At 39.7% G+C, this 22161-nt stretch overlaps 1 protein-coding gene across 1 annotated transcript in view; it reads right to left on the reverse strand.

Annotated features, from left to right (window-relative positions):
* Nucleotides 1-22161, reverse strand: part of LOC100559794 (probable acyl-CoA dehydrogenase 6) — a 42555-nt gene that overhangs the window by 4703 nt on the left and 15691 nt on the right. Inside the window, exons 3-8 of the mRNA XM_003222112.4 lie at nucleotides 12837-12966; nucleotides 9534-9640; nucleotides 8558-8725; nucleotides 4320-4493; nucleotides 2157-2318; nucleotides 1902-2052 (exon numbers count right to left, since the gene is read on the reverse strand). Coding sequence (XP_003222160.3) covers nucleotides 1902-2052; nucleotides 2157-2318; nucleotides 4320-4493; nucleotides 8558-8725; nucleotides 9534-9640; nucleotides 12837-12966 — 892 coding nt within the window. The remainder of the gene's footprint in view (nucleotides 1-1901; nucleotides 2053-2156; nucleotides 2319-4319; nucleotides 4494-8557; nucleotides 8726-9533; nucleotides 9641-12836; nucleotides 12967-22161) is intronic.

The raw sequence follows: 22161 nt of genomic DNA on the forward strand, positions 1-22161 counted from the left end.
CCCCACCTTTTCATTTGAGAAAGTAAATATGTTCCTTTCAATGCTGTTGGATTTTCCCTCCTCTTTCCTGCTCCTCCCAATTCCCCCACCTCCTTTAGTGCAAAAGCCCCTATCCCTCAGCCCCCTTGCCACCAAAAAGCCTGTTTTCCTCGCCTACCTCGACCTCAAAAGCCTTTCTTCCTCGCTTCTCTTGCTGCCCAGATCTTCCCCCCTCTCACCTTGCTTGCTTCCAAAACCCTATTTCCCTCTTACCACTCAGGGGGTGCTTTGATTGTGGTTTTCCTGCATGGCAGAAGGATGTTGAACTGGATTGGATGGCCCCTAGGGTCTTCCACTGAAATACTCTTAAATTTATGTTGGTCAAAAAGTTTGCCCATGCCTGATACATATACATTATATATAATATACAGTATAATATATAAATATTTGCATTGTCCTGGCCCATGCCTGGTATATATATTCATTATATGTAATATAATATAGAATATCTAAAGATTTTTTGGAGCTCCACGAGAAACCTTTGCTTCAAAAAGGGCTCCGAGGGTGAAAATGTTTGAGAATCCCTGCTCTATGCCATCATAGCCCCCATTTCTAGGTTGTAAAAGCTACACAGTAAAGAAAGCTAATAGGAACAAAAGAAAACTATTTTAAATGTTATGCCAGTAAAGATTTCATAGATACCAGGAACTGCTAAAAAAAACCCCAATGATTCCTAGAGCAAATAAAGCCTGAACTGTATTTAAAAGCTAAAATGACTAAACTGAAACTGTTGTACTTTGTCCATATAATGAAAAGTCTTGACTTACTAGGAAAGATAATAAGACTGGGTAAGTTAAACATCAATAGGAAAAGAAAAAGGCCATATTGCAGATGCATAGACTGATTCAAGGAAGACATATTCATGAATCTGAACAGAGCTGTAAGGCTAGATTCTACAGCAGGGTTTCTCAAACTGGGTTCAGAGGAGCTCTTGAGGCTCCACAGGTGATAGGGAGGGGCCCTACAGCCCCTTGCTGTTTACCACTTCCTCTTCTTTCCTTCTCCTGAAGAAATTATCGCCCATCTTCCGCACCGCCCCAAGCACTTGCCGCCCACACACACACATACTTTCTGTGCTTCCAAAACCCTATTTCTCTCCCACCACTCAAGAGCTGCTTTGATTGTGTTTTTCCCGCATGTCAGAAGGGAGATGGAGTGGATGGCCCCGGGGGGGTCTTTCACTGCATTATTGTTAGGTTTATGTAGGTTAAAATTGTAATTAATTTTAAACTTACTCCTTCCTTCCTTCCTTCCTTCCTTCCTTCCTTCCTTCCTTCCTTCCTTCCTTCCTTCCTTCCTTCCTTCCTTCCTTCCTTCCTTCCTTCCTTCCTTCCTTCCGGACTGTGTGAATTAGTTCTCACAAACACTCTTCATCCCTCTGCCATTGGCCCAGCCCATGCCTGATAAATATATACATTATCTATAATATAATATATAAACATTTATTGGGACTTCACAGAAAACTTTTTCTTCAAAAAGGGCTCCGCAGCTGAAAAAGTTTAAGAACTCCTGCTCTAGACTGTCCCGTGTGGCCTCTTCACCTAGACTGTCCCCTTTGGATTTTAGCAATGAAGTATTAAAAGTAGATTGGGATGCAATGGTTCTCAAATTTGGTCCTCCAGGTGTTTTGGACTTCAACACCCAGACGAGTTTGACCAACAATCAGGAATTGTGGGAACCAAAGTCTAAAACATCCAGGAGACCAAAGTTTGGAAACCACTTGAGTAGGAAAAGCTGGAAAGACACCCTTCCATGTACCCAAGTCTCGGTTAACAATGTGAAGATGTGGAATTTTCCATGTAAAAATGCTCAATATTAAAGCAGAATTCATGACTATATTTGATTACAAGGCATTTACTCACCTGTAAAGTCTGCTCACAAGGACCTCATTGGTGAACCCCATTCCTCCCCAGAACTGGAGACAGCTGTCTGGAACTTCCCGAGCCAGATATCCTGCCTTTAGTTTAGCCATGGATGCAAACTTGGTCACATCATTGCCATGTATATACAGAGCTAGAACAAAAGCACAACTCAGCTTTAAGTTGCCCATCCAGATCTAGTAAAGCATGCATTTTCATGTCAAACAAATTTTTGAAACCAAACTTGATGGCACTTACCAACTGCCCGATAGAGCAAGGAACGAAGGAGTTCCACCTCAGTTGCTAGTTCAGCAAGACGAAAATGCACTATTTGCTTTTGAATTATTGGCTGATTGAATATCTTACGCTGGCGTGTGTAATCGATAGTTTCTTGTATTATATTTTCAAGCGGTACTAAAACTAAAAGAAATGGGGAATGAAAGGAGAAAATTATTTTATTTTATGCCTTTTCTCAAAAGGTGGAAATAAGTAAATGGCAGAAAGAGCATACATTCGAAGAGCTCTGAAAGTGTGCAGAAGTGTATCTGGAAACACATTAAAAAGGCAGTGTATATGCTTTAACATGTACTCATAACCTGCCCATAAACAGATGGCATAAAAGGACATCATAGAACTGGGATCAAGTGAGGACTTCCTCAACCCAGTGTCCTTCTGCCACATCTGTACTGTCATGTCACAGGTTTGTGAAAAGCAAATAAATCTATTAACTGATTCCAGTGAAAGCCATTGTATGTTTTTGCTCAAGGATGAATTAAATTTTAGGGGGGAAGATTTCAGCAGTGGGCAAGGCCAAAGACAGGAGTGGGACTAAGAATACCAGCATACTTTAGCTAAAAACATTTACTGGATGGTCCTTGTGGTCCCTTCCAACTCTGTGTTCTTATGATACTCTGTTGTGAACTGCCATTAAATCTACTTCAACTTATGGCAATGAGAGCCCTCCAAATTGTCAACAATCCTGCTCAGTTCTACCTGCCCTATCCAACATGACCAATGGTATGGTATGACACAATTTATCTGTCAAACCATCTGAAGATCATCAGGTTGGGGGAAGCTGTTATAAAATGTCTTGAGGAAAATTATAGTTGGGAAAAGAAAATTATATGGCTTTTCCCATTACTATTTAAAATTTATTACTCTAGCTGAAAAAGGTCCTTTGCTGAGCCATAATTTATGTGCCAGAAAGAAGCTCTCAAAAGAATCGATATTTCAGAAAATTTACTCTTAGTGTCTCTGAGGAAGTTTCTGATATCTCGCATCATTATTTCCCATTTGCCGGCTACTTCTGCACAGATTAAAAATATATTTTTCTCTCGGTTTGAAAATATCCTAGCTTTCGTATTTCATTTGCTTCCCTGCTATTTTATCATTTAAGCTTTGCATTCTCTAGGAACCTTTTGCTAGATTCCCAACGGGCAAACTGCTACTGAGGTAAACAGAATGGTTTCTCCATCTTTCAATCTTGCCATCTCTTCAGTCAGCAGAAAAGGAGATGAGGCTAGAACTTCCTTTTCTAGCAGGGCTTTTATTTGACTGCCAAGACAAAGCTGGAGAACTAACTTACTGTGCTAATTACCGCACAAATGAAAACTAAAATAAACTTGCAAAATTGGCAGTTCCAAATGGAATTTTTTTATTTAAAAAATGGAAGAGAGACAAGAAAAACCCCAAATAATCACTGTGAAACAGATGTCAACAATAGATTTGCTGCCTCATTACTAATAGTTAATAGTAGTGAGGCCCCAGCGGGGGTGTGTGTGTTTTGTTTGCGAGAGAAGGCATGTAAAACTACAACTGCCATGATTCCATAGTACTGAGGCATGGCAGTTAAAGTGATGTCAAACTGCATGAATTCTACAGTGTAGATGTAACCTATGTCAGCTTATTTGTGCCAACAGGAAAATGGCAGGATGTCAATTTAATGAATAAGCACACAAGAGCTCCTTTGGTTTTCAGAGCTCTCAGCAAATAGTTTTACAACTACCACTTTTTATTCTGTTTCGCTGGCTATTTCAACTCCAGGAGGAGAAGACACAATAGCCACACACTGCCTTTTGATTAAAAGAGTTAAGAAGTGTATGTATGAAACAGATTACAGTATATTTTTGACACTGCAAGACGTCAGAATGATGGTTTTTCAGTGTCAAAAATTTGGTACATAAGTCTCCCAGGCATGACTATGAATCATGCTGCTGAAGACATTTTGGGAACGAGAAGGTCCAAGAGGATGTGGGGAACAAGAGCTTTGCTTATGAATACAGAAACAAGACTGTTTTTGGAAAGAAACTGATTTTTAAAAACCTAAAAAACTTTTTTCTTCCTCCCACCAAAATAAACTTTGAACGCTGTTATGTAAGAAATACTCTCCTTAGCTGCCAAAAGGTGTAGCTCCTGACTTACCGTTGGCTACGCCCCACATGCGCTCCTCTTGGAACTGTAACATTTGGTATATAAAACCCATTCCTTCCTCTCCAATGAGGTATTTGCTGGGAACTCGGACATCTTCAAAAAAGATCTGCGCTGTGTCAGATGACCTCATACCCATCTTGTCAATTTTCTTAGCAATGTGAACACCTAAAAATGAATTTTCCATTAAATAAATGACAGGAAATTATAATTCCCGGCAGCAACTGTGATATTTTCTTAAGAGAAACACTTAGCAGCAATAAGGTTCTCTCATTTTTCGTATAACCAAGGCTTTCACATCATCAGCATAATCAAATGCTAGATTTGAGAAAGTGTGCTTTAAAATATCTAAGATAAAGTTAGTATGCTCACAACTACTTAATTTGTTAAAGAAATGGCACTGTCATGATTAACTAGCAAATTAGGATTCTCAAGATCTTGAAAGGTTTTGCTTTTCCTACTCTGGAAAAAAATTAAGTTTTTGCTGGTTTCAGTAAGATGACTTTTCAATTTGCAAATGTCACAGCATCAGATGTGCATATTAATGTAGAGTACTGAAACTGTTTTTACAAAAATATAGGCAAAAAAGGAGAATTTTAGAAATATGATGAGTGGATAACTTATTCACTCCTTCAATTATTAGGGGTCCTTAAACTTTTTAAGCAGAAGGCTCGTCCACAATTCTTCAGGCTGTTGAGGGGCCAAATGATCATTTGAAAAAAAAAATACAAACAAATTCCTATGCACACTGCACATGTCTTATTTGTAGTGCAAATGATAACAACAATGAAAGAACAATACAATATTTAAAAATAAAAACAGTTTTAACTAACATAAACCTATCATGATTTCAATAGGAAGTGTGGGCCTGCTTCTGGCCAATGAGATAGTCAAGTTAATTAGGATTGTTGTTGTTGTGTGCCTTCAAGTCATTTATTTGTTTATTTATTTACCGTATTTATATTCCGCCCTTCTCACCCCGAAGGGGACTCAGGGCGGATTACAATGCACATATATGTGGCAAACATTCAATGCCATCACACAAACAACATACACTACATACACAGAGGCACTTTAACATTTCCAGCTTCCTGTGGGTATGCACGATTCCGGTCACAGGGGGAGCTGTTGCTTCACCGTCCACTAGTGACTCTGAGTGCTGTACTTCCTCATTCCTTTCCGTGTGCAGCTAGCAGTTTTATAGTGTTGTAAATTAGTTAAATTAGCCTCCCGCATAAAGCGTACCTAAATTTCCTACTTGACAGATGCAACTGTCTTTCGGGCTGCTTAGGTAAACAACAAGCCGGGCTATTTAATGGTCGGAGGCTTAACCCGACCCGGGCTTCGAACTCCTAAGTCTAAAACTATGGGTGGGGGCCAGGTAAATAACCTTGGAGGGCTACATCTGGCTCACGGGCCTTAGTTTGGGGACCCCTGATCTAAATGTCCATCTGTGTAAACATATACTCTTTAGGGGCAGTGGTTCCCAACCCGTGGACCATGACTCATTGATGGGCCACAAGACCTAAAATTAGGTCCGCGAGACATGCGGGGAAAATTGATTTTCTGTGAGTGAACAGATGGCGACTGCTGCATGGTATATGTTCTGTATCAGAAACTAGAGTTGATGTGGTCTATCCAATGCAGTTTTCTGAATCAGCACCCCAAATAACCAAACTGAATCTAAAGTTGACTAAAAACTGCTTCGTAACTCTTTTGGCGCGAATGTTGGAGAGTGCTCCCTGGTCGAGGGGTACCTAGTCAAAAAAAAGGTTGGGAACCACTGCTTTAGGGAATCAAGTATGTGCTCCTGAGAGAAATTACTCACAAATGAACTCACTGGGATTGTACTTTACTTGGTGGCTGCTCACAAATGTTAGGTTTTGTGGCACAGAAAAGTAATCACTCCAGCTTCTAAATAAATAACAAGTTCAGCAGCCTTTTAGATAAGTCAAAGTCTCTCAATTCCTGCCTTTATTCCAGAATAGTATCAAACATTTATGAGACAGCAGTCAGTGCACTCATTACATGTATCCATACAACAAAGAATGCAATGAATGGAAAAAAATAACCATTGAAAAAATATAGTGTATTCACTGTAGGAAAGGTAAGTGTAATCTGTTACTCTGCATATCAAATACACAAGAAATATACAATTAACTTGAAGCAACTGTGCAACTTCTGTCAATTGATGTTGTGAACTGAAGGTGCACCTACACTGTGAAATACAATTTGACACCACTTTAATTGCCATAGCTCAGTGCTATAGAATCTTAGGATTTGTAGTTTGGTGAAACACCAGGACTCTCGGCAGAGAAGGCTAAAAATCTTGTGAAACTAATACTTCCATGATTCCAAAGTTTTAAGCTATGACAGTAAAAGTGGCATCAAACTGCATTTATTCTAGATGCACTCTAGTCCTCTTATTGGTGAAGTTTGGTTAATTTATAAAGATATGTCAGAGTCATCACACCAAGATTTGGCTATAGCAGGGAAAATAGAACTTATAAAAGTTATTTTTGAACTACAGTAGAGTCTCACTTATCCAACATAAACGGGCCGGCAGAATGTTGGATAAGCGAATATGTTGGATAATAAGGAAGCATTAAGGAAAAGCCTATTAAACATCAAATTAGGTTATGATTTTACAAATGAAGCACCAAAACATCATGTTAGACAACAAATTTGGCAGAAAAAGTAGTTCAATACGCAGTAATGCTATGTAATAATTACTGTATTTATGAATTTAACACCAAAATATCACTATATATTGAAAACATTGACTACAAAAATGCGTTGGATAATCCAGAACGTTGGATAAGCGAGTGTTGGATAAGTGCGACTCTACTGTATATGGTCCCTGGTTAGAGGATTCTAGGAGTTGTCAAAAAGTAATATTTTATTTTAGAGGAAAATATAGTGGAAGGTCACCAGCTATATCTAGCTCAGATTCTGCCCTTATTCTCAATTCTGCCCTTAGTCACTGGTTAGAGGATTCTAGGAATTGCCAAAAAGTAATATTTTATTTCAGAGGAAAATACAGTGGAAGGTGACTGGCTATATCTAGCTCAAATTCTGCCCTTATTCTCAATCCAAAGAGTCTCACTCTCTTGCTATGTGGTGATCACAAAGGAAGAGGGAGTAGGTTTGTTTTCCATGGCCCTGGAGACTAGGACTCAGAGCAATGAGTTCAAATTACAGGAAAGGAGATTCCACTTGAACATTAGGAAGAACTTATTGACTGTAAGAGCTGTTCAACAGTGGAACTCTCTGCCTTGGAGTTTGGTGGAAGCTCCTACTTCAGAAGCTTTTAAACAGAAGCTGGATGGCCATCTGTCAAGGGTACTATTCTGTGCTTTTCTTGCATGGCAGGGGGTAGGACTAGATGGCCTATGTGGCCTCTTCCAACTCTATGATTCTATGATCCTTATGGATCCTTCCTGTAGATTCAGCTGTTGCCCCTGTCTTTCCCAATTACTTTTTCCTCCCCTCATCCAATGATCAACATCTTTTCAAATTCCTGAAATTGACACTATGTTTAACCATATTTTTAAAAAAGGTTGACCCAACTTCATGGGCTTCCAGATTTGTTCAAGATTTGTTGTAACAGCAAATGAAAATTTATTCATTTTGCAAAATTCCATGGTATATCACCCAAGAATAGGACAGAAAAACAAAGTTCTGTCTACAGTTCAGATGGCCAGCCTCCAAAACTAAGACATACCAGATTGATAGCACTATTGTTCAATTGTGTTTTGATGTTTCAAATTATGTTTTTATAAGTTTTTTGTGGTGGTTTCTTGAACTTATCTATTCCCACAGTGGGTTACAAAGGAACACACCAGAGATATTATCAAGCAAACTCAGGGGAAAACTAGATAAGAGGCTGTCTATAAAGTATCGTATTTCCCCCTTTTGTTTCTGATTCTTTCCCACTCCTGCTTTTAAACAGTAACTTATTATTTGGTCTTTCTCTGCAGAAAAGAGCATATTTCTTGGGTTAACTTCAGAAACTATTATCATTTTAAGGCAATCCTGAGATGCTTCCTACAATTGGTTAGAGTGGGGATGGACAACTTGTAGTTCTCCAGAACTTGTCATACTACAACTCTCATTATACTTCACCACTGGCTAAACTGCCCATAGCTGATGGGACATCTAGCCCAGCCTGGAACTCCATTTTTGAGTACTGGTATTGCAGTTTTCATAGCAGGATGTATCTGTTTTCTTACCAGATGTCTTCATTGGAAGACACAGGAGAGATTTATTCTTATGAGGAGGTCCATCGCTTGTGTTTGCCAACAAGCACATCCAATCTGCCTGGCACCCATTGGTAATCCACATTTTGCCCCCGTTTATGTTATAGTCATCTCCTTTTCTTACAGCTTTTGTCTTTATGCCTATATGGAAATACAAAATAAATTAAGCATGTCCTTCTAAACCAGTGGTTCTCAATCTGTGGGTGTCCAGATGTTTTGGCCTTCAACTCCCAGAAATCTTAACAGCTGGTAAACTGTCTGGGATTTCTGGGAGTTGTAGGCCAAAACACCAGGGGACCCACAGGTAGAGAACCACTGTTCTAAAGTAAAGAACCTGAGCACTGAAAGCAGAACATTTAGCAACCAGAAAACTATGAATAACATCTCTTCCTCCCAAATTAAGATGCACAGAACCCAAGTTAATGTAGTACATATGGTGATGACGACAATGACTATCATCACCCAACTCTATGATTCTTTGATCTACCAATCCTAGTCCAGGACTGTAAGACAGAAGTGGACAGTTGTAGCCCTATTTTGGGGTTGCTTGTTTCCATTATCTATTACTATTAGCTATGATTGCTATGACTGATGGAAGGTGTAAAGCACGATTTCCTATGTGTCCCCCAACCACTCAATACCTGCAGAACAATTTCTATTCATTTTAATGGGGTCTGCACAGAACACCTTCTCCTGGCATCATGAACAGAAACATTTTAAAACATGCAAAATGAAGAGTGGTAATCCAGGACCGGTTATCATCACTCAGCCTACTTATGCTCTTGAGATTGTAAAAAAATTAAGGGAGGGATGTCTTCACATTAAATCCAACCTTAGTAAATCTACAGAATCAATTAACTCTTCACTGATCCTCCCTCACTGAGGGAGGTAAATTGTGGGTTTTTTTTAATAGTTTGATGATGTTCCTATGCTTGGTTTATTTCCTTACTTGCAACATCTGAGCCTGCCCCAGGCTCACTGACTCCTAAGCAAGCCACAACATCACCAGCAATGGTCGGAGCTAGGAATTCTCTTTTCAGCTCATCAGATCCAAATCTACAAAATAAAACAAAACATAATTAATTGCTAAACTTTTCAAGATTTTAGAAAACAAATCACTCTGTAAGATTTCTTCCTTCCTCTTTTAAGGGAGCAGGTTAACATTTCTGTTTATGTTCTCATGAACAGACAAACGCAGAAGAAAAACAAACTAGGGAAAATAACCTCTATCCCTGATTCTTCGAAAAGGAGAGGGACAAAAGATATCCTAGAAAAATAATAAAATGTATCATTTGGCTGTGAAAGGAAGCAGGGAAGGAGAGGAAGTGGCTTGAGTTCCTAGAAAAACAGAAATTGATTTGGGGCTGTCAACAGGGTTTACTAATTTCCTATTTTTCAATCCCTGTCTGAAACCAAACTGACCACCTTGGAAACACACAGTAGTCAAACACACTAGAGAATAGATGGGCTGCCTTCAACAGAATAAGTCAAAGCTCCAGCATAGCTGTTCCTATATCTCTGGTCTGAGACTAGTACCAATAAGTAGCCAATGTCTGGGATTTTACACATCATAGGGGAAAATAAAAAGGGAACTATTTTGGCTAAGCTTTTATTGCTACTCCCACAAGAGCTTGGGAAATTACTTTTAATAGTACCCTGTTCTTCATTGTAGTGTTCTAAAGAATAACACATTGTCATTGTTGCTTATTACAAGAATTATTTATTCATTTATTTCATTTATATACCGCTTTTCTCACCCCTGGGGGGACTCAAAGTAGTTCACAGCAAAATAAATAGCAAAATTCAATACCTCACGTAAAATATAAAATACATGACATATCTAAAATAACATATAACTATAGATTAAAACAGTAAACTATAAACATCAGGCATAGACACAAACATAAACCATAGAACATTAGATATTGCACGATCTCAAGGTTATCAAGGAATGTCTAATGTTACATCATTTGTTCCACTGCTCATGACATTCCCATTACTTTCTGACAATTCTAAAGGTGGCATAAGAGAAAGGCATAAGTAATTGTTAGAAAATAATACTCGAATTTGGGTTTTGCAATAAAGTTGGAATCACCATAGAATCCAAACACTGCTTTTCTTAGTACCTGAAAGCACTCATTTAATTTCTCTGAAAGAGCAATCAATCTGCTTTGTGACAGATGGGATTCTTCCTGCACCAAACAAGAGTACCGTATGTTTAATGCATGCTCTTAATTCTGATTTAATGTGGGCCAAGATTTCTTTCTCATAATATGGTGGGAGAAGGGGAATTGTTCTTCTTTTGCAACACACAGGGAAATAAAAGCAGCATTATTGAGTGCTGTGCAAATGAATTAATTATGAAGTGAGGAAAGTTTCTAATTAGGACTAATACTTTACAACATATTGTTAGAGGAAAAGTGTAGCTTCAAGTATGAACAGCTGCAGATGGGCTCTTTACAATCCACATTTCATTAAATCGCACAATGCTTGCCTTTTTTTAAGACCACATTCCACTCCAAGGTAGGTGCCACATCTTCTGGGATAAGCACTAGAAATGGTGCATCCAATAACTGATGAATAGGATCCAAGAGGAATTATTAAAAAGAGCTTCTATTTCTAAACCATATGCTCCAGGAATAATCTGTTTTCTTTCAGAGCTTGAAAATGTTACTTTTGATTTGGGATGGCAAACTCTATGATTCCCTGGCCAACATGGCTGTGGATTCAGAAAGCTCTGGGTCCAAAGAAGGTAAAATGGGGCCGGGCTGTGGCACAGGCTGGTAAAGCAGCCTGCTGCAATAAATCACTCTGACCAGGAGGTCATGAGTTCGAGGCCAGCCCATGGAGGGGTGAGCACCCGTCAATTAAAAATAAAAAATAGCCCCTGCTTGTTGCTGATCTAGCAACCCGAAAAATAGTTGCATCTATCAAGTAGGAGATAAGGTACCACCTATAAAAAGTGGGGAGGCAAATTTAACTAATTTACACATTGGAATGAGGAAGTGCGGTCAGAGTGGATTATGAAGCAGCTACTCTTCCCTGTGGCCAGAATCGAACATCCCCTCAGAAGAAGGTTAAATTGCCTCTGCGTCTTTGTCTCGGTTCTATGTATATGGGCATTGAATGTTTGCCCTGTGTGTGTATAATGTGATCCGCCCTGAGTCCCCTTCAGGGTGAGAAGGGCAGAATATAAATACTGTAAATAAATAAATAAATAAAATATGCAAGCCTTGCTTTCTGCTGCATGTCTTGATAAAATGTGTCAATATTTATTTGTTGGGTTTTTTGGTTTCTGGTGTGGCCAGGAAAAAGGGTCAGCATGCTATAGTGGTCCGAGTGCTAGATTCAGATTCTGAAGATCTGGATTTGGAACTACTCAGCCATGGATCTACAATAGTCACTATGGGTATTCCATCTCCAACCTGACTTTTACCTCTTTTGAGATCACAATATTATGTGTTGAAAGATTGGGGGGAGAGGTGTTGGTTTGTTGATCTCATTCAAAAAATCAAACAGTTGGAAGAGATCACAAAAGCCATCCAAGCCAACTCCATTCTGCCATGAGGGAACACACAAAGCACTCCTGACACATGGCCATCCACCAGCCTCTATTTAAAAACCTCCAGAGGAGACTCCACTGAACTCCAAGGCAGGATATTCCACTGCTGAACAGTTCTTACAGTCAGGAGGTTTTTCCTAAGGTTTAAGTAGAATATCTTTTCCTATAGTTTGAATTTGGTCTGTAATAGAAGAAGGTAGATAGAAGGATGCCTGTTATCTGAGAGAGCTAGCATGGTATAGTGACCTTGGACAAGTCTCTCTCTATTACCTTCAGAGAGAAGCAAAGACATATCCCTCTCTGAACTTTGTGATCTTCTTAATAAAAGTGTATCCAGTCACTAAGCTGTGGAATTCTTCATTATTCTATTTTTATTTCAGTGTCTTCCATCGTTTTATCACAGGATGATTTCAAAGAATTAAGTGCAATATATTACAATCCTTTCTGAAAGAACTAAGCTTTTCGCTTGAAAATTGATTAAAACAACTAACCTTGTTGCATGCCTTGAAGAAAAATACGCATAACATTTACATGAATATACAGACCCATCTTATATTTTCCCCACTGCCTTAATTTTGCACATTACACACTCCCTTTGTTTCTAATATTCTGGAGCATGTATTGTTCGCTGAAGAAAAGGAACTCTAAAGCAAATAGAAAGAGCCAGCAGCTTTTTTTTTTGAAAGTTACCTTGCAAGAGCAGGCGTAGCCATATCAGCTTGCACACCAATGGCCATGGGAACTCCTCCACAGCGAATATTTCCCAGTTCTTCTGCCACGGCGATGCAGTAGGAGTAATCCAAACCCAAGCCGCCATATTCTAGACGCAAGAAATTTTAATTCTCTTTATAATCATAACATTGCAGCCTGATTTATTCCTGAATTCTTATTCTTACTCTTCTCTCTTAAATGGCCATTACAGTATAAGTCCATTTAAATATGGGTGGCATAAGGGAATGTGTAGCTCTCCAAATGTTGGTCTACGCTTTCCAGCAGCACCTGCCATTCACTAGATAGGGCTAAAGCCCAACAACATCCAGGAGGCAATTATTTCCCCTTCCTGGATGACAGGCTTCCCCAGTTTTACAATGAAAACTGCTCTAAAATTAAAATATTTCTAGAAATTAATAGTAGCCAGCATCTGTTAAATTAACAGGCATAATTGGAGGGGAGCAGATGAGAGAAATTGTAGGGATGCTGAATCACTGTTTCATCATCTCCCATTTTCTGTTCATCAATCTCCCAAAGTGATTAGTAAAGCCTTCTCAGTTACTCACAAATCCCCTGACAGTGATGTAGAGCAAAATATAACACAGAAAAATTATTAGTGTCTTGGCTTTTAGGTCTGTTCCTAGGGTTATTTGGGGCGCTAATTCAGAAAAGGAGCCCCTGGTGGCACAGTAGGTTAAACCCCTAAGCTGCTGAACTTGCTGACTGAAGGTAAACGGTTCGAATCCAGGGAGCAGGGTGAGCTCTTGCTGTTAGCCCCAGCTTCTGCCAACCTAGCAGTTTGAAAACATGCAAATGTGAGTAGATCAACAGGTACTGCTCCAGCGGGAAGGTATTGGCACTCCATGCAGTCATGCTAGCCACATGATCTTGGAGACATCTACGGACAATGTTGGCTCTTCGGCTTAGAAATGGAGCACCAGCCCCAGAGTCGGACACGACTAGACTTAATGTCAGGGGAAAACCTTTACCTACCTAATTCAGAAAAGTGCATTGGATAGACCACATCAGCTATAGTTTCTTAGATACGGTTATCATGGATTTCTATGGGCAAGCCGATGAAGACTAGTATATGGCAAATATTCTCTAGCTCTGCAACTAGAGTTGATAAGGAAAAAGTATTGCCATTTTTTGAATCAGCAGGTCAAACATACCCAGAAACAGGCCTAACACTTATTTATTTATTTTATTTATTTCCAACATTTATATCCCGCCCTTCTCACCCGAAGGGACTCAGGGCGGCGTACAAAATTGGCAACAATTCGATGCCTATACATAATTAAAACAGCTATAAAAATCCAATAAAACAATTAAAACAATATAAAAAATATAAAAACATATGATTAAAATCCATTCCTCCAAAATCCTCGTGCTGTAGCCGTAAATCAGTCCGGGTCGTCATTATCGTTTAATCTTCAAAAGCCTGGGCACATAGCCATGTTTTCAGGGCTTTTCTAAAACTCAAAAGGGTTGGGGCTTGCCGTATTTCTCTGGGGAGGGTGTTCCACAGCCGGGGAGCCACCACCGAGAAGGCCCTGTCCCTCGTCCCCACCAGCCGTGCCTGTGAGGCAGGCGGGACCGAGAGCAGGGCCTCTCCAGATGACCTTAGGGATCTTCCTGGCTCATAGGAGGAGATACGTTCGGACAAGTAGATTGGGCCAGAACCGTTTAGGGCTTTATAGGTCAAAACCAGCACTTTGAATTGGGCTCGGTAGCATATCGGCAGCCAGTGGAGCTGGCTAAGTAGGGAGGTGGTACGCTCCCTGTATGCCGCCCCAGTTATTAATCTGGCTGCCGCCCGTTGTACTAATTGGAGCTTCCGGGCCGTCTTCAAAGGCAACCCCACGTAGAGAGCGTTGCAGTAGTCCAAACGGGATGTAACCAGAGCGTGGACCACCGTGGCCAAGTCAGACCTCCCAAGGAACGGGCGCAGCTGGCGCACAAGTCTTAGTTGTGCAAAGGCTCCCCTGGCCACCGCCGAGACCTGGGGCTCCAGGCTCAGCGATGAGTCCAGGAGAACCCCCAGACTGCGAACCTGTGTCTTCAGGGGGAGTGCGACCCCGTCCAACACAGGCTGTAACCCTATTCCCTGTTCAGCCTTGCGACTGACCAGGAGGACCTCTGTCTTGTCTGGATTCAGTTTCAATTTGTTCGCCCTCATCCAGTCCGACACAGAGGCCAGACACCGGTTCAGGACCTGAACAGCCTCCTTAAGGCATCATAATGTGTATTGGGCAATGCAATTCAAAATCTGCCCGTCAAACCACATTCCTTTACTTTAACCACACAAAAAGATGTAATAACAAGAAAAGATGACGAAATTATAGTGCATTAAACAAATATGTAAAATATTTCTAACACTTTAAAATATCAAAACCTATAAACATGCAATCTTTTCTTTATTGAATGCTATAGAACAGAGATGTAGGGAAAGCGTGGTTCTTCAAATATTGTTGAACAACTGATTGTTCATTCTTTTTCATCAAGGATGAGCAAACATTTATACTTATTCATAAATTATACTTATATATTAGCTCATTAGCGCTTCCATGCAAATCCTTGCCTGCTTTTGTTCTTCTATAGGTGACTTTTATGCCTTCACATCTGACAACACTGGGTTATAACCTTTTAATAAATACTCCTATTAAAGACATGTTTTTCATATAATAAAAAGACTGGAAAAACATAAGCCCATTATTGCCTCCAAAGTCAAGAGGTGAAGTAGATATATGCAGCAAAAGCCAGCATTTGATGAATTATGGAAATGTACAAGTGAGTGCCTGGTACTTCCACGAGACAAGATTTTGGGTGGAATCATTCCAGTGTTTATTCAGTAACGTTGGCAGGGCTGATAGTGTGATAACTCTTGCACATTCTTGGGTGGGGTTTTATTTCATTAGAGGATGCACTGATTGTGTTTCAAGGCAGAGTTCATTCTTTGACAAAATCTAAATTCACCTGAAAATGAATTTTCCAATTTCCTCACCTTAATCTAAAGATTTTTATATAAGGGTGGAAATGAAACTTACGAAGACAACAGATTCCCCAAGATCATGGCACTGCTATCCATATACCATATTCAGAACAAAAGTTACTTTCTGACATGCTAGTTAAGGGATCCTAGTTGTATGTTAACAGACAAACAAACATACCATCTTTTCCAATCTTGGGCTCAGATTAGTTCTGTGTCCACAAGTTTAAAAAAATGAGAATTAGAATTGCATTCAGAGTCAGTAATGCAGGCACATGAGTTCATCCACACAATTCACAAATCATGCAACTTACTGCATGTTGTTGGAAGGCTTTCATGACTGGAATCACTGGGTTGCTGTGAGTTTTCTGGGTGTATGGCCCTGTTCCAGAAGCAGTCTCTTCTGACATAGATGTGGGTGAAACATCAGGAGAGACTGCTTCTAGAACATGGCCATACAGCCTGGAAAGCTCACAGCAACCCAACTTACTGAAGTTTAGTGAGACACTAGTCCTCTTTGGCAGGGAAGGCGAAAGATCTTGTAAAACTAAAATTCCCTGAATTCCATAGCATTGATTTAAGGAGGTTAAAGTGACGTCAAACTGCTTTCATTCTAAAGTGCAGATGCATCCTTGGATCCTCTCACCTATAAAAGTGAATCTAATAACCTTCACAGCTTCCAGGACACTGGTGTTTTTTGATCCTCAAGGAAACTAAAATCAAAGCCAGGCTCTGAAATTGGCTTGTGATTCCTGGTTTGTTTAGGAGCAACAAACTAGGACTTAGATTCAGACATAACATTAACACAATTAATGCACCAACATGAAAGAGAAATAAGGATTCTGAGCATCCTAGTTGGTTGTTTTCCACTAGCACAACCAACATCTTTAGAAAAATGCCAAAACACTGACACCGTATCTGGCATCTACAGCCTAACTTCAGCACCTTGGTTTTATTAAATGTGGAACTTACAGGACATAATTAGTTGAAAGGTGTTGCAGGGCAGGAAGATATCTGCAAAGGAAGAATGGTTTACTTCTGAAAGAGATAATCTGCTATAACACCCACATTTAATTTAAATGTGCCCCCCTTCTCATTTCCTCAATTGTAAAAGTAATTGTATTTTGTCTCTTTTCTGCACATCATACGATGGAAAAACAGTTACGCATCTGTGAACAATCAGAGTTAAATGAAGCAACCAAATTAATCTCTCTCCTTCCCCCCCCCCCCCCCCCTTTCTCTTGGCTTGTCCATATACATCAGAATTCCTGACAGCAGAAACAATTTGCTCTTGTTGAGCAAGAACAACACATAAACGTTAGGTCAGTTTTCTGTGGATCCGTTTGTGTTGAGTCAAACAAATTATTCTCAAATTGTACTCAAAAATGTTAAAAAGAGACAGATGTTAAATTTAAAGGAAGAGACAAAACTAACCCAGGAGAGTTGTGTTGATCAGATATTTTATTCCAAGGAAAGCTACAAGCTGTTTTTACAATCTTAAAGTATTTAAAGTTAAAAACAGTTAATAAGTCTGCATTTAATCTGAATTTTCTGTGAATTTTCTGAGTAGATTCTTGCTGTACATCTTTTAATAGTGTTCCCCGAGCCACAGGGACAGGCGGGTAATAAATTAATAATCATCATCATCATTATTATTGCAAAAAATTAGTAAAACCAGTCTTAAATTCCAGCCGTGGGATTAAAGCTTCTAGCAACACTTCATATTCAATTTGCTTTGGGATCCCTTCATTTGACTTTTTGGGCAATCCAAAACTCACCTCCAGCACATTTCAAATGAGCGATTTCTCTTGCTATCAGTTTGTTTCACTTCCATGCATTGGGAAATAAGTGGCATGGATGATTATGTCTTTAATACTCAATCATATTGTCTTTACATCCAAGCATATTATCTAGTTCAGGGGTTCTCAAAAATGTTTCAGCCATGGAGCCCTCTTTGAAGCAAACGTTTCTCATGGAGCCCTCCAAAATCTTTAGATAGATAGATAGATAGATAGATAGATAGACAGATAGATATCAGGCAAGGGCTGGGCTAGTGCAAATGGATAGACAGTGTTTGTGTAAACTAATTCACATAGCGCAAAAAAGGAATGAAAGAACAACAAAATATTTTAAATGAGAACAATTTTAACCAACATAAAATTCCATTTGCAACTACATTCTCGGTTACTTGCAGATTCTTCCTTTTGGTGCTTTCAGGTGTGTGTGTTTGTGTGCCTTCAAGTTGACTGTTGACTCATGGAAACCCCATGAATTTTTCATAATATTTTCTCAGGCAAGGCGGTGGTTTCCCCAGTTACTTCCTCTGAAACACAGCCTACAACACCTAATATTTGTTGGTGGTCTCTCATTAAAGTACTAACTATGGCTGACCAGCATTCAACAGGTGGATGAGGAGAGGGAGAGAGGAATAGTGTATGTATGTGTGCAATAGTTAATTAATACATGTAATGCACTGTGTATACTGTATAACGATAGTGCTAGTAAATTTATGATTATGATAATAATACTTGAATGGGATATCAAGTGCTTAAGCCATATTACAGAGGGAGGAAGTGGCAAAAAGATATCTGAATGTTCCTTGACTAAGAAAACCTTATGGAACTCATGGGTCACCATAAGTTGACAAGTGACTCCAAGGCACATACACATATCGGCAATACCTCTCCTTTCCCTATCCAGACTTTCATGTATCATCCGCTATTTGTTTTGCCATTAGGTCAGAGGTATGGAAGAAATTTCATGAAGAACCCAAACTGACAAAAGCTATGTTAAAGCTAAATTGCATACTTAAGAGGGGAAAGGAAAAAGTGTAATTTTTTTTAAAAAAATCTATGATTGACATGTTAATAACAATGCTAAATTTAGAAAGAACCATTTGTAATACACAACAAGCTAACTTTGAGCTGTTTTTCATATGTAAATGCCGTTCTATTGAAAAGCTGCCAATCATATCTCAGTCCACAAGAGACAGTACAAAATGTACCTCTTTGAATACAAAAAAATGACAAAAACTTGATGCTTAACCATTTACTAACTATAGTTCAGGGACGAGAGAAGTGGCAACTGTAGGCCACACGAGGTTCAGAAGCTCTTTCTGTGCCCCCAAGAATTCGGATTATTAAAAGAAAAAACTGACATCATCATTAACTGCCAAAATATGCCATCAAACTAATAAACGTGCTACAATCAATGAAAGGAAGAACAAAAGGCACTAGAATTAATGGGATGCTCCTTGTACAGGGATGACACTGCCATCAGGCTTCGTGTGACAAAATAACTTCCTAGACTCTGGATATCATGTAATGTGGATGGATGCCATTCTACCGTAAGGCAAAAATCTATGTCAAGGCACACAGTTACATAGAATTATACTAAAGAACCATCTAGAAGAATTACAGATAAGCAAAAATAATAATCTGAGGACAAAACAACAAAATAATCTCTGTCAAAGTAATATATGTTTCCAATATTCTTTAAAATGGACAAAAATCAAATAGTGCACTGTATTTCATAAGCTGGATTTGCTATGAGAAAAAGCCTTTTTCTTATGCCCACCAAAAAAATTTCTGCCCAGGATAGGTATAAAGGGGAAAAGAATAAGCAAGGCTCCTATGGATGCTCAGATGGGCAAGACATTGTCTACACATCTCACAATTGTACAGGGTACAGGGAAATCTTGAGTTAATCCAGTTCCATGAACCAAAATCTGGTTTAAATGCACACACAAAGGAGACTCCGCCTGAACATTAGGAAGAATTTCCTAACTCTGGGAGCTGTTCAGCAGTGGAACTCTCTGCACCCGAGTGTGGTGAAGGCTCCTTCTTTGGAGGCTTTTAAGCAGAGGCTGGATGGCCATCTGTCGGGGTGCTTTGAATGCGATTTTCCTGATTCTTGACAGGGCATTGGACTGGATGGCCCATGAGGTCTCTTCCAACTCTATGATTCCATGATTAAATATATTTGAAATCCAGAATCAGAAAGATAATCTATCCCTCCCACATTACTATTATGACATATGTTTCTTGCAGGCTTTTAACAAAATTGACCTTAATGCCCAACTGGGTTGATCTTAATTCCCAAATTGATCTTAATGCCCAACCATGGGCCATGGTTTATCATTTTAATTCCATTTCTCTTTGTTTGTCGTATCTCTTTGTGTTCTGTTTTAGACTATAACCTCTCAAGATGAAACCAGTCTTCCTTTTTCTGACAGTTCTGTTTAAACAATACACAATGAGATTGCGCCAAATGTCGCTCAGTTAAACCACAAGTTCTATAATGTCAATACTGAAATTTGACTATAGCGCTAATTATAACAGATTTTATCTCAGATTGAACAGCAAACTACTGAATACACAAACACTTTCTTTTTCCAGTGCTGTCCATGCTTGATGAGTCTGTACAACTCCTTCAGATTCGTACGTCCAGGCACTACATGGGCCCTGCCTCAAGCTATCTGGGCTGTGAACTTATCATCTATTTATTAAAAACATATGTGTAACCACAGTGGGATGATCCAGAGGAAATTAGTCATACTTTGTCAGTTTCACTGAAGGTGGTCAGAAAACAATAGTTTTGCGCACCCTCTCTTTCCAGCTGCAGAGACTAAATTGGATACTCAGCAGCCAAAATTACCTACTTCCCGTCATCCAGGCTATTGCTTCTATGAGGAGACACATGCCATAAACTCTACTTTGCATAGTTATCAGTAAGTCAGAAGCACTCTTTTGCTGTGATTATGTCATATCTTTGTATGATTAAGACTGAGAAGTCAATATCCTGGGCCAAGTGTGGCCAAGGAGCTTCTGAAAGCAAGTGTATGCTCAGGCTGAAGCTGGCGGTATGAAGTTTAAGATTGGGGGGGGGGGGGGGGGGGGCAAAGATGGTAAATGCACTCTGGATCTGTACCAACAAGGGACTATGTATGCATAGGGCATGTCCCAATGAAGCGGTGCCTGCTGAAATAGGAATGATGAATGGGATCTAGCACTAGAATCTTAGAAATACAGAGTTAGATGAGATCACAAGGCCATCCAGTCCAACCTTCTGCCATGCAGGAACATGCTATCAAAGTACTCACAACAGATGGACATTCAGCCTTTGCTTAAAAACCTACAGAGAAAGAACTCCACCACGCTCCAAGGAAACATATTCCACTGCCAAACAACTCTTACCATCAGCCTTAATTTCTCCAAGCTAATCATACCCAGCTCCCTCAGTTGTTCTTCATAGGGCTTTGCTTCCAACCTTTGATCGTTTTTAGTCGCTTTTCTCTGGACACGTTCCAGTTTGTCAATATCCTTCTTAAACTGTGGTGCCCAGACCTGGATACAGGATTCCAGGTGAGGTCTGGCCAAAGCAAAATAGAGTAGGACTATGACATCCCTCATTCGAGACACTATACTTCTATTGATGCAGCCAAGAATCACATTGCCCTTTTAGCTGCTGCGTCACACTGTTGACTCATGATCAGCTTATGGTCTACTAAGACTCCTAGATATCTTTCACTGGTTCAGTTTCAAAGTACAGATAGAGCAGTCAGCCTCAGGCACTACAAGCAGGCAAAATTTCAGTCTCAGGTTGTTGACAAAGAGGCACAATCTGGTTTAGATGTAGCTATCTGTGACATGACACAACTACTTGTCCACCTTTCTTTGGCACTATCAAGTATAACCTATATCCTGCCTGTAGTCCTCCTGTTGCCCAAGACTGCCAAGTCCTCTGATCCACTGTCTTAATTCCTCTCTCTTCTCTGATTCCCTCACTGGAGGGGTGACTGGAGGAAGAATTCCTTTGCCAGATAGTTGGGTCCCTGCCCCAAGTATGTAAACTCATGGTTTACATACTTGGGGCAGGGACCCAACTAGCTGGCAAAGGAATTCTTCCTCCAGTCACCCCTCCAGTGAGTTCTCTATATGATGCAAAGAAAGATTCAAAGTGTGGTCATTCACTGTGACAAGAAAGAAGCCACATCGGCAATCAGCAGTCCAAAGGTCAAGAAGCTGAGGTGTCAGTCAGCTGAGAAAACCAAGATAAGCAAAAGGAACATACACGAAAGAAGAAAGCTATAAATAAGGTAAGATTACATAAAATACAATAAACACATAACATTCACATTTAATAATAGTAATAGTAATAAAGCAAAAAGTAAAGTGCAACTACATTAAAAATAGAATGCAGTTTGACATCACTTTTAATTGACCTGGCCCATTACAGAACCATGGGAGCTACACTTTGGTGAGGCACAAGCACTCATTGGCAAAGAAGGCTAAAGACCTTAAAAGAAACTACAAC

The sequence above is a fragment of the Anolis carolinensis genome, chromosome 6, assembly GCF_035594765.1.
Source record: "Anolis carolinensis isolate JA03-04 chromosome 6, rAnoCar3.1.pri, whole genome shotgun sequence".
NCBI classification, from domain to species: domain Eukaryota; kingdom Metazoa; phylum Chordata; class Lepidosauria; order Squamata; family Dactyloidae; genus Anolis; species Anolis carolinensis.